The sequence below is a fragment of the Lucilia cuprina genome, chromosome 2, assembly GCF_022045245.1.
Source record: "Lucilia cuprina isolate Lc7/37 chromosome 2, ASM2204524v1, whole genome shotgun sequence".
In the NCBI taxonomy this organism is placed as follows: Eukaryota; Metazoa; Arthropoda; class Insecta; order Diptera; family Calliphoridae; genus Lucilia; species Lucilia cuprina.
In genome coordinates this window covers 23,153,989-23,167,756 of record NC_060950.1, presented here as the reverse complement: position 1 = coordinate 23,167,756, position 13,768 = coordinate 23,153,989, and the positions used below count along the sequence as shown (strand labels likewise).

The 13,768-nt window shown below is 29.0% G+C and overlaps 2 protein-coding genes across 2 annotated transcripts in view; one reads left to right on the top strand and one right to left on the bottom strand.

The window, feature by feature from the left end:
• Positions 1–4,143, top strand: part of LOC111690808 (limbic system-associated membrane protein) — a 388,549-nt gene extending 384,406 nt beyond the window's left edge. Inside the window, exons 6-7 of the mRNA XM_046953363.1 lie at positions 1,232–1,723; positions 1,819–4,143. Coding sequence (XP_046809319.1) covers positions 1,232–1,723; positions 1,819–2,099 — 773 coding nt within the window. The 3' untranslated portion in view covers positions 2,100–4,143. The remainder of the gene's footprint in view (positions 1–1,231; positions 1,724–1,818) is intronic.
• A 7,713-nt stretch (positions 4,144–11,856) lies between these two features.
• LOC124419462 overlaps positions 11,857–13,768 on the bottom strand; it is a 35,198-nt gene continuing 33,286 nt past the window's right edge. The window contains exon 6 of the mRNA XM_046949073.1: positions 11,857–13,272. Coding sequence (XP_046805029.1) covers positions 11,984–13,272 — 1,289 coding nt within the window. The 3' untranslated portion in view covers positions 11,857–11,983. The remainder of the gene's footprint in view (positions 13,273–13,768) is intronic.

Here is a 13,768-nt window from a genome sequence, read left to right as displayed (position 1 = left end):
AGATAATACAGTTCATTTAATAATTCATAATAATTCAATTTATCTTAAATGCAAATAATCTTATAGTAAAAACAATAAATATAAAAATTCAAATTAAAATAAAATTCAATTAATAATAAAAAAAAATAAAAAATATTGTCCAACTTTGGACACCTCCTATAACAAGCCTGTGTTTAAATCATCACTTCTTTAGAACTTTTTTAGTATTTCTATGGAGAAAATTCTACTTTTTTTTCGCCTCTTTTGAAATTATTTTTCTTATGATAAATTTCATTGAATTATAAAGTCATTGGGATAAAATTCAACATAAATTGTTATTTTGTATATATAAATCATTTAATTTTGTTTAGTTCCCATATAAGGTTCTCTTCTGAAAATCACTTAATACCATATATGATTATATTTGGATAAAATTTGTTCTTTCTATTGACAACTATTCTATTATCCTCAAATTAAAAAGTTAAATGGGTAAAAAAGTAGCTTACTGCTGGTGCATATTAACGACCTATTCATAAGCTTTAATAAAATAAAGCTTTGTTTCTAAATAAGGGGGATATCTAAAAAAGTTGAAAATAAATAAAAAATATTTTGTAAAATATACTTACACACATAGTCTAAATTTATCAATTTACTTGTTCACATTAAAATGCTCAAACTAAGTATATTCTGAAAGGAACTTCGTACGGAGGTTAGGTAAAATAAACCATTTCAATAGACTTGAACCATTTGTTGTCTATAGATAAATAATTTGAATATATGCACCATGTTCAATAGGTCTATATGGACAACCACCCAAGCATCCAGACAAAAAATAATCTAATCCTTTACCTTAAGGCAAATCAATAGTTCAGTGCATTACAATCGTCAGGACAAAACGTATATTCACTCACAAGTACAATGTTATTGAACAGAACTGAAAATACCTTAAAGTCTTTAACCACCCATTTTATCCAACAATTTTACTTTTATTATATAAAAATTTGCATTGTGTGTCAAAATTACCATCGATGCTAATAAAGTTTTGGGCGAAAAAGGGTTCACATTTCACTATTCCAAAACAATTTCATCAGTTATGTATGTCTATATTTGCTTCCAAAAATCAAATGTACATACTTCTCATTATCGGAAAGCTCATACAGACAGCAAAGAAAATGCATTAATTTTTCTTTTATACAATTTTTTTCTTTCATTGTTTTATATAACTTTCTTTATCTTTTTTCCAATTATGCAGACAAACCCATGTGGACTCATCACGATGATAAAAAGGACTATTATGCCTACTTGAATGGTACGACTGCATTAAGATGTGAAGCTGTAGCAGAGCCACCAGGCAATTTTACTTGGTATCGCAATAAAAAGCAAATACACAACGATAAACATTTTACAATTGAAAACGATAATTACATCTCCATACTGCAGATTAAGGCGGGCGACGAAAGTGTTTTCAGTTTCTACAAATGTAAAGTCAAAAATCATTTGGGCAGCATTGAACGTCATTTCACATTGAAGCGTGGCGTTAAACCACCCACACCACATCCCATACAATTGAGGGGACTTAACTCACACACCTTCGATATAGAACTGGCCGTAACACGTCCCAATAACATTAAACCTCAGATGGAGGTGAACGGTTATCGTATTGAGTATATGAGTGAAATGGAATTTAAAAAGGATTCTGGAAAGTGGTTGAATGCCAAACGTAAAGATTTCAATTATGAAAGTGGTAAGTAGTCACTAAGTATCAATGTAAAGTGTTGTGATTGTGATTGATTGTGATGTATTTGTTTTTGTTTCCCCCGTGTGTTTGGTTTATTTTAGGAGCAACATTTCTGCTTAACAATTTGGAGGCAAACACAACCTATTTGGTGCGAGCAGCATCACGTAATGTGGCTGGTTTAAGTGATTGGACAAAAGTTGAAAAATTCCGCACTCAATTTATACCACAAACATCTGCATCTTCAAATGTTGCTGCCCTTACTCATATTTTATGTTTTGCCTTAATAGCCTTAATTTTAAGTCAAGATCTTACATTTGGTCTTTTCAGCACTTTCATTAACTTGCCACCGTTGGCAAGTACTTTGAATGTGGAACACTTGTGAGTTCATGAAAGTGTTGTGGCTTTTGGAAATTTTTTGTATCCCTCCTTTAAAAAGTAAAAGAAAACCAAAATACATATTTTAGCTTCTGGTATATTGTATAGTTTTGTTATAAGTTTTATTTCTGCTCTTTCTCTCCTCTCATCACTACTTAAAATAGAGTTTTAGTTACAAATACTATTATTTTCAAATTATGCTTCTTTTTTCTTTGTTTTATGTCTACGAAAGTGCTTATACATAGTCGAGAGTCCAATTAATATTTCTACAAGTGCATACAATGTAAGTGGCCAGAAAGGAAACCAGCATCTACCCGACCAACTGCAATTATTCTATTTTAGTTAATAAAAGTCAAATAAAAATGTAATGGGAAAATAATGAAAAAGAATATATTAATGATAGAAACATAAGTTGCTTATATAAATTTTAGAATTTTGGTTAAAAATCTTTTTAGTTCCTTTCTTGTTCCTTATTAAAGTTCCAAGAGTTCAGTTCGGATTATGGATATTAAGTCAAATTACAAAATTGTATAATATAGCTCTTTTACCTAGCCTCATTAGTCAATAAACTAGTCTAGATATAAGTAATTAGTTGCCTTGAGGGGTAATGATGACATAAAATAATTCATTCGTGTTTCAATTACAATTACTTGTAATGTGTAATTAAGCAATAACAAATTACAATTATTTTGTTATTGTCTTTAAAAGTTGTATGTAATTAAAGTTTTACAATTAATTGTAATGTGTAACTAACCCAATGACTTGTTATCAATCTTTTGACAGTTAACCAATTACAATGTCTGGTTGACAATTACAATAACATTAAATTGAAATTTACCAATTACAATTACTTGTAATTGTAAATAAGGGTTTATTTCAATTACTATTACATGTAACTATAAAGAAAAAATACAAAGTAAGAGTAATTAAACAAAGTGAAAGTAATTGAAGAATTACTGAACTAGTATAGACTAATCTAATAGACTAATCTAAAGTAATTTAACAATCACAAATTACAATTATTTGTTACAGAAGTTTGGCAATTAAAACTACTTTTAATGTGTAATTGGTCCATTAGAATTACACAACTCACCACCGCCCCTTTGTGCTTCTTACATGCCGGTGTAAGAATCCATCAAATAAGCCGAAGAGAACACACGGTGAAAAATTTGGTATGAACAAAGTTTTCTTTAAACATATATAGACAAGAAAGGAAAATTTATGGTATCACTTGTATATAATACCTTTCATCCATCATGTTTCAACCAAGCATACGAGAAGTGAAACGACATCATCAGTTAATAGTTTCGGCAGACTATAGCACCTCTTTCCCAGGGATTGTAATAACACCAAGATGGAGTCTTTCATCAAAGTAACATGCTCCCGAGGGGTAAAATTAAATACTATTTGAACTTCTATGCATTGAACTTCATAGCTATAATCGCATTTTTAATCCAGTAATAGGGTCAATTATTGACCGATTCTAATAAATTGGACCGATCTTCATAAAATTTGGTAGGATAATATTACTTGTAAGAAATATACTTATTTCGAATTTCAGCGCTAAAATCGATTTTGTTTTTGTAATGGCCGTTAAAGTATTTGTTTAGGACTATAAATGAAAGGTAGGATCAACTATGGCCCGATCTTTATAAAAGTAGAGAGAATTTTGATCATATAAGACTTATATACTTCCCACCTTTCTTGATGGTGGGTAGGAAAAGTTATGGTTTCTGGTAGCGCCACTATGCTTAGAAAAAATAAATTGTAGCGAATGTGTATTTGAAAAGTTGTAAATTTTTTATAATTTGTTTAAGATTTATTTTTTATCGTTAATCTTACTATAACTTATATGTTAAATTTATTTTTAAAAATTGCTGCTTTTAGAAAAGGTTTCCAAATTCTTTAGTTTTTCCATATTCTTAACCCAAGTGTACTTTTTTCTTTGAAATTAATTACAATATGAATTTTTAATAAAAGTGCTTTAAAATTATTATAAAAAAATTAAAACAAAATTAAATATATATAGAAAATTAAATAAAGTGTTAAATGTATGTAAAATTAAAAATTATTTAAAAAAAATAATAATAAAAATATATTCACACAGTCCAAAAAGATAAAAAATGTATGTGTATTAATTATTATAAAATATTTAGAAAGAAAATAAACCAAATTAAATTTTGAAACTTTAGAAATATTTAAAACTAAAAAAGCCAAATATACAATAAAAAGCAAACATATTTCTTTAACCATTAAAACAAAATAATAAAGTTTAATAAAAAAAAACCACCTGAGAAATATATTTTTGCAAAAATTAATAAGTTGTTATTTGAATAAATACTTAGTTATTAAAATTGGTTCTTCATAGTCAATGCTTTTCAAATAACAAAAATTTAATGTGCCAATTTAATAAAAATTTGTAAACATTCCAGAACTCAATAAAATATTATTTTTATTATGTTTAAACAACAAAATGTCAATAACTTTTTATACAACTTTTGAGGTTATACAAAATTAAATATAAAATTTAGTCATCATTTTTACTAAAACTAGATATATTAAATAAAATAAATCTTAAAAAAATAAAATCAAAATATGAATGAAATTATATGGAAAATTTTAATAAATCTAACTACACCATTTCAAATTGTACTTTAGAATTTTTCAATTAAATTTAAGATACTTCTAACCATATTTCAGACATTTTTAATTGTATTTTAGAGTTTTTCATTCAGAAATTTCTGAAGCATTAGAGATTTTTGAAATATAAATAGACTCTTTTGATATCTAATTAGATATTTCTAGAATTTTCTGAAATATAAATAGATTTTTTTTAATATAATTAAAATTTTCTTAAATATTATTTAATTGAAAATTAAATTTTGAAATAAAATTGAAAATGGTGTAGAAAATATAAAAAAAAATTATTTAAAAATGATATAAAATAACAAAAATAAAAATGCCATTAAACAATTTTTATTGTATGAATTTAATATGTCTGTGTCAAAAATTTATAAATTAACTATATTAAATAAATGTTATAAATAAATAATAACACATACATACAACACATAAACCAAAATAAAAAATATATATTATTATGAAAAAAGCTTTGAAACTTATAACAGTAAAACCAAAAATTTATTATGGAAAAAATAAATACTTTGTATAAAAAAAATATTTGTAAAAGTTTTTTTTAATTGCATTAAAATTGTCGTAATATATTTAAAAAATAATTTAAATTTTCAAAAATTGGAGACCAACTGCGAAAACAAGGGAACATTTTCCATCCCTAGTAGTAATTAATATGAGTTTACTATCCATGCGATCAAATAACAATAGTTCCAGTATATCTTCTTTATTAGCTCTTAAGATGCATTTAACATTATTATACTTTAGTGGCATTGAACATTATTCTACATATAGTCATACGGATTTTGATAGAAGTGTTTAGAGCCATACTTACCTTAAGGGAAGAATGGTGTTGGATTAAACACGTGTTCCAAAATTGACATTATTGATCTGTTCTATTATAACTCTAGCCCTGTAAGGTTTCTTTCAGAAAATAACGCCATAAAATTTTACAACAAAATATTTTGATCATAACCGAAATCTATAAAAATCGCTTTTACATGTAACTGGCTTATCTACGCCTCATACAGTTCCTCTTAGAAAAAGTCGGTTTATTGTCATTGTATCATTTTACAACACAAATCCTTACGTTTTTATTTGAGGTATATACATTTAAGGCGAATATAACATTCTTAGTTTTTATCTATTAAATTCAAATACTACACCTCTATTAAGGATTGAATATAAATAAGCAATTTTCAAAATTTCCATACAAAAAGAAACGTTGGCGTTGAAAATCAAAAATGAAAATAATAAAAAACTCCATCGCCTGCAGGATAGTGTCCTGTCTATCCACAGGAAGGGGTGCTTTGTTAAAAGCGAAATATAATTTTCATGAATATAACTAAATAGATATTACTCCAACAGCCATAACCATGAAGGAAAATCGCCGATAAAATAAAGACAGGTCAGTGACGACCTTGCACCATCTCACAACGTTTTGCCAAATGGAGTTTACTCTAAATCATGTGTCTTTGTGTCCACTGAATTAGGACTTGTCAATAAAAATGATCCGTGTTTCGGACTACTAATTACATTCCCTTGGTGCTGTTGCTGAAACAACAGAGCCATCTTAGTAGTATGGTTTGGCGACATATAAGGTTTTCCTTTGTCGGGGTTAAATTAAGCTTGCTCATGATACCTGTCCTTCCCCAACGTGACTTCTATGGCAAAAGGTTAGATAGCTCTAGGACGGAGAATGCTGGCAAATGCTCAGACTGTGGTTGAAAAAGATCATCGTGGAGGAAGGCCATCACATTATCTCTTTGTGTATCTTACACGTGCAATTTTTGCACATAGTTTTAGCGGTCCATGTACAGGCACTTTTCTCAAGTACTCTACATATCTTTCTAATCTATGACCGTTGCTTATCTTCTCAGATCAAAAAATATTACATACAACTACGCAGATAGAATGTCCTCCGTTGAGTCTACAAAAGCACCTGAAGACATATTCGGTAGATCGGGTACTTTGTTCTTATACACAGAAAACACAATGTGGTGAATCTGGTATGAACAAAGTTTTCCCTGAACATACCAGGACAATGAAGGAAAATTTCAATGTACAAAACATTTTTTATCGATTATCATCCACCCCAGCAAACTGCTGATTTATTCAACTCACCCATAGAAAACAACATCCGACACACTCACTTTATGTATACGAGCAGTAGAAGATCCGTATAACCCTACAATCGTCATGTATTATACAAATTTATCACCAACTCATTTCCAATGCTTATGTGTTCTCCAGATTTTGTTTTTAAGCTACAGCCATCACATCTACAATAACCCAAGTCAAGTGCGAAACTCTGCCCTCTAAACTACCTTTGTTAGCACGAACTTTGACTTATATTATGGATTTTTATTCAAGGTTGTAAGTTAAAGTGATGATTCTGCATTTACGAATTAATTTAAAGGAACAGCAATCAGGAATTATATTATGCTATTATGCTAGAGTAAAGTGATTGTACAATGGTCGGTAGTCTACAAAAATTGTCATCTACGTATGGGTAAAGCACTTAAAGAAGCGGTGGTGAGTCGCCTAACAGCTCACCTTATGGTTATAATAAGGTAGTCATGTAAGGTTTTCAAGCACTTCGACTTATAGGTGTCATGCTTCAAGTACGCGCCTAAATGTTATTGGACATCATGGTTATTAGATGATGAATTTTATTTATCGAGCAGAATTTCAGCGAAATGCTTCAAGTACGCGCCTAAATGTTATTGGACATCATGGTTATTAGATAATGAATTTTATTTATCGAGCAGAATTTCAGCGAAATGCGTAGTATTAAAGAAGATGCCTTTTTATGGTATCCTTGCTGAAATTTAGCAACAAAAATGCTAGGTTGACCGCAGATTTTCAAAAAATAAAACAAAGTTTCACTAGATTTAAAGTCTTATATTTATTTATAAATGCTTCCCTTTATCACTCTCTACGTATGCCTTTTAATATTTTAAATATAAATACATTTGCATTGTTTAATTTTATTTAATGAATAGACATTTCTCTTCTTTTTAACACAAATGAATATAAATTTTATTTTGCGGCTTAAAAACTTCCCAAGCAGACAAGTAAATTATTTTAGTAATTTTCAAAATTTAAATAAACCATGTATTTAACATACATACTATTTCATGCACATATTAGTTTTTATCAATACACTGAAATAAATACTAATTTTTGATAACATACACGTAACATATTTCAATTAAATGCTGGCACTAGATGTGTTCTTAAAATTAAAATTTTTGTTGTATATATATGATCATACTTGCATTTTTATTGGAACCCATAATTGAAATCAATTACATAGTTTATTATTTAAATGAAATCAAAAATCATTATATTAGTTAAATTATATATAAATTTTAATTATGAAGAACCAGCCTAATATTTAATTATGTTTTATATTTAAGAGAAAGTACAGAAAACGAAAAATTAGAAAACTTTAGAGTTGCCATCACAATTTATAATGTTGTTTAACCATTTTCTATTGGAAACGAATTATTAAATTAAAAACAAGTAGGAAAGTATAGTCGGGCTTGACCGACCGTATAATACCCTACACCATGAGTATATTTTTAAAATTTTTACTTTTTATAAAAAACTTTTATGTTGAATATTACCATAATTCCAAAATATATATTGGTCAAATGTGGGCCGATCCTTGGTAAATTTGGGGAAAGGATATATTTTTAAATAAAAGTTACTTTAGACATTTAAGACATTTTTTGAAGGGGGGTTTGTATGGGGGCCGATCCTTACGAAAATCTGCAGTTTCATTTATACTTATATAAATCTTATTTGTGCCTATTTTTAGAGAGATAATAGAATATTTGACGTAATTATGGCATAAAAAGTTCAAATCGGGAGCTACGGTTGTATGGGAGCTAGGTGAAATAATGGACCGATTTCAACCATTTTCAACCATTATCTTGAAAATTGCGGCATGTACCTTGCGCACAAGGTTTACATAGACAGCCGGACAAACGGACGGATGAACATGTCTTAATCCACTCAAAAAATGATTCTGAATCGATCGGTATATTTTAAGGTGGGTTTGGATCAATATTTTTATATGTTAGAAATATCAGCACAAACGTATAATATCCTCCCCACTATAGTGGTGTATGGTATAATAATAGACCAACTCATATTGAAGTTTCCTTCATATTCATTATGGTTTAGAAAACATAAAATATTCTATGAATGAGTTTGAAGAATTGTTAATTCTTTAAAATATAACTCAATTTCATATAAAGAAGTCGGGAATGAATTCTTTCAGAGTTTTGACTGTAACACAACATAGTGACCCAGAAGAGTCCGCTTTATATTTTGTTTAACACCGTGATAAATTTGGAGGCCACCCTTGTTTACAAATCACTATTTATGTATATAAGTAGTTTCAAGTTAGAAGTAAAAAATAGTTTTGTTTTAAGAACAGAAAGTTGCTCAAACTTAATTCGAACTTGAGCTTCTTATTCGTTCGTTTACAACACCATTGCTTAGTTATTTTATAGTGTAATGAAGACGGTAAGTAGTAGTCATTGATGAGTATGTGGTTATGTAAGTACAAGCCATTATATGAATACAGTATTTTTAAGATTTTCAACATAGTTCAATTTTGTATGTCTGTCAAAAATTATCGAATTCACAACATCAGAACTCAAATAATTATAAGTTTGTTTTCTCAAATTTTGTTTTTCAAATTCTAGTTTATAATATTTTGAGCCTTGAAACGCTTTTGCTTTTCAATAATAACAATTTCGTAACACACTTACTAATTTCGCTGGCATCACTGCTACATTTTAGAAATTAAAACATGTGTTGATATTGTATGGAAACCACATATATTTGGCTAATGTTTAGTTTACTATAAAATGTTTATTTTATTGCACTTATAGACATTACACACTTTTCATTTTACCACAAAATCCGCATCATCAACAAAATGTATAATAGATACACATAAATAGTTCACATGACTTCTATTTTTTCCTGAATATATTATTTTAGATAGTCGATGCATAAATAGATATTACATAAATAGCAAATAAATATATACATACATATTTTAACAAACATTTAGCTTAAAATGCGAAAAAGGACTAACTTATGTTTTATGATATTTAGAAAAGTTTTGAGTCAAATGTTTAATATCAAGAAGGATTGGCATGGGTCAAATAAGGTCCGTTTAACACAAAAATCTGTATAAATGAGTTTACTATAGAGTATTTAAAGAATATAAAGAATCAGTCTACCATTATGGACCGATTATTATAAACTTCAGTATAAAGATTTTTAGAGATTTTACTGTATTTTCAAGTTAAGTAATGAACGTTAAAGTTATTTTCTGAAGAGGCAGTACAGTAAATAGTGGTCCGATACTCGAAAAACTTAACTTGTGACTCGTAAGAAACTTGCTTATTGAATTTTATCGCTATACTTGTATTTTTTTACATAGTAATGGTCGTTAAAAAAATTTTGGGTTCAATTATGGTCTGCATAAAATCTGTTTTTGATAAAGATGGACTATTTCGTCAATAGCTAATGGAGTTTTGAAAACGAAACTATTATGAAGATATATAGTTTTTTTAATTTTAATACGGTTTGTATATAAAATATAAAATATTTTGAAGCCAGCAATGGGTGTTAAAGTCATTTTTCTAGGGGACCATATATGAGGGGAAGGGTCAATTATAAATCGATGCTAATAAAATTTTCTGTAGAATTTCATTGCTATATTCGGATTTTTAAAACCAGGTTTTAAAAATCCGAATATAGCAATGAAATTCTGTTTTCGGGAGGCCTCTTATATGAGGGCTATACGTAAACGTGAACAGATATTGACCATTTTCAATACCAAACAAATATAAGTAATATCTGTTTAAATTTTAAAACTTCTAGCTCCTTTCTTTCGGACTCTATCGTACTTTCAACAGACAGACGTACGGGCAGACAGACATGGCTAGATCGCCTTAGAATTTAATTAGGACCCAGAATATATACTTTTGTGGGTCTATAATCAATATTTTGATGCGCTACAAACGGGACGACAAAATCAATATTCCCCCATCTTTTTGATAGTGGATATAAGAACAACAAGTAAGAGTGTTACATTCTTATATATAATCACCGATCCTCATAAAATTTAGTTAAGAGGTTTACGTTCACATAAGTGGGGAGGATATATTGGGTTTGTACTGCTGTTTGTGACGCACAATAATATTGGTCCTATACCCACCTTAAAGTATACAATCGGCTCAGAATAATTTTCTGAATCGATTTAGCTATGTACGTCTGTCTGTCCGTCCGTCTGTCCATGTAAACCTTTTAATCAAACTACAGGCCGCAATTTTGAAGATAATTGAATCAAATTTTGTACATGATCTTCTTTTATACCGCAAACGAAGCCTATTGAAAATGATTCACATCGGACCATTATTTCACATAGCCCCCATACAACTGAACCCCCGAATAGAGCTTGTAAACCTTGTAATCAAACTACAGGTCGCAATTTTGGAGATAATTCAATGAAATTTGGCAAATGATCTTTAATGGTACTGTAGTCAAAGCTTATTGAAAATAGTTAACATAGGTCCATTATTTAACCTAGGCCCCATAGAACTGAACCCGCTAAATAGGTCTTTCAAGTTCATAATTATGTTTAATATACTCGTATCTCGACAAAAAGCTGCAAACCAAGTTCTATGCTAGTCTTGATAACCCAGATGAACTTTAACAGAAATCAAATTATGAGATTTTTGAGAGGATCGGAAATGAAGATTTTACACAAAAAGAGAATTTAATTTTGATTATGGGTTATCCTAAATTCTGGACATTATTGTGCTTAGTTTTAGTTTAAATAAAAATTGTATTTAAGGCTTTTTCATATGCAAAAACGATATACATATATGCACATATAAAATGCAATCACTAAAAATCCATGTATAGTATCAAACAGTAAATGTAATACTGTTACATACATTTGATGAAAAAAAATACATGAAAAATATTGCTGAGTTTCAAATCAACAAATATTTTAGATTTAAACATGTAAAGTGTTTTCAACAAAAATAACAGTTGGTGGACCATATGTCACAAAATACGGATGAAAGGAAGTAACGAATTGATTTTATGGTTTCAAATATAAAATATGCAAACAGTATAACAACAGAAAACAGATAAAAGGCCTTATTTTATGTACATTTCTTATAAAAGAAATATGTATTTCACAATTGTAAAAGCAAACAATTATTGATTAACATCGAATTTAATAAACTCAAATGAATGTCCCAAAATACGATCCTTTTGTGTATCGGAATTTTCAGCATTGACTACAAAAAATGTTAATATCTCTCGAAATAAATGTTGTTCTTTAGCCTCTTGTATGGCTTCTTCGGTGGCAAGAAAACAGGACAATGAATGGCCACTGGTAATTAACGAAACACTAATATGATAAACATTGTCGTTCTCAAGGACAATAGTTAAAGCTATAGAATCTCGATCAATATCGTTTATGATCTCGTACACTACATCCGAAAGATCATGTCTGATAAGCGGCAAATCTGAAGCTAAACCCGAATCAGTTTCACTAGTTGGTCTGTTAAAGGAGATTTCTATTCTGCTTTTTATAACATCCCTTTGCTGTTCAGATGAGTTTTGTAGGGTAGAGTTAGAATAATTAGCGTTGTTCTGCTCAATTCCCTCTGTTGAAGTTCCTTTATTCTCAAAAGATTCTCTAAATTTCTTTCGATTTTCTAGTTGTTGCAATTTTTCTTGTTGTTTTTTCTCCCATCTTTTACGTCTCAATTCCGGATCAGTTCGAAAATCTTGTAATCTCATTAAATAATTTCCCAAAATGCTGCCCGGTGGTTTTATTTCATCCATAAGTTGTTTGCAAGTTTTAAAAGGTTCATTCAATTCGTAATTGTGTTCACGTATGGAACCTTCATTTATTTTGTTTTGCTTAGAATTATTTTCTTGCTTCATAGTTGTTTTCGAAAAGTCTTCCTGATCGTATCCGGCATTTTGCCTTGGGTAATATTTTACATACTTAGCATCACTGGCATGTTCCACTTCATTTGCACCCACTAGATTTTCACTTTGCTCAACATGTTGTGTATTATTAATTGTATGTTCTAAACTTCTTTGTTGTGCTGAATACATTCTATTCGACGAAGTACCATTTCTATACGCAATTTTTTCTTCTTTTTGATTTAAAGTAGTTTGTTGCACTTTGTTAAAGTGATTTTTCAGATCTGTTAAAACCAAATTAAGTTCTTTAAGTCTATCCAAAATATTATTTAATCTGATTAGATCTTTTTGTGGCAACATTCTTTCCCGAATTCTTTGCAACTCCCTATGCATCAAATAAACTTGTTGTTCTAAATTTTTTACTCTTACTCTCTGAATACGGGCATAGGTTTCATTTTGTTCTGGAATTTTGTAATTCGATGTAGATTGAGTGGTATTAAAATTGGTAGCAGGTTTTAGTTTGATAGCTTCATCTTCTCTAACATCTTGCATTGAATTATAGTTTTCTTATACTAATTTATCAATAATGTTACTATTTGTGTTTTTGAAGATCTTCTTCCGAAGAAGTTGTGTAATGAAAATATTGATTTTTTTTTAATTTTTTTCTGCTTTTAAAAAAATTCTAGTGTCAATTTAAATTTTTGAAAATAAAAAAAATTTTGAAAATAAACAAATAAGGGTTCGGCTATGTCGAATCCTACATATTATCTATCAAACTATAAATTAAAAGTAAAAATTTGTTTTCTGGGCAAAAAATGTAAAACATCCATGGACACGAAATGGAGCATTAATCACACTAGGACACTCTACATTTATGAGGTAATAAGGTTAAATTTGAATCTAAGACTTGTATACTTTTTATAAAGCGATGAAAACTTGAGGAAGTCAAACAAACGAAAGCGAAACTGTCCAGCGCAACGAAAGCTCCGTTATGAACATAAGGAAAACATTTAATACGGCAATGATAGGAGGACCTCGGCTTCCTTTGCTTATAAATTAAAA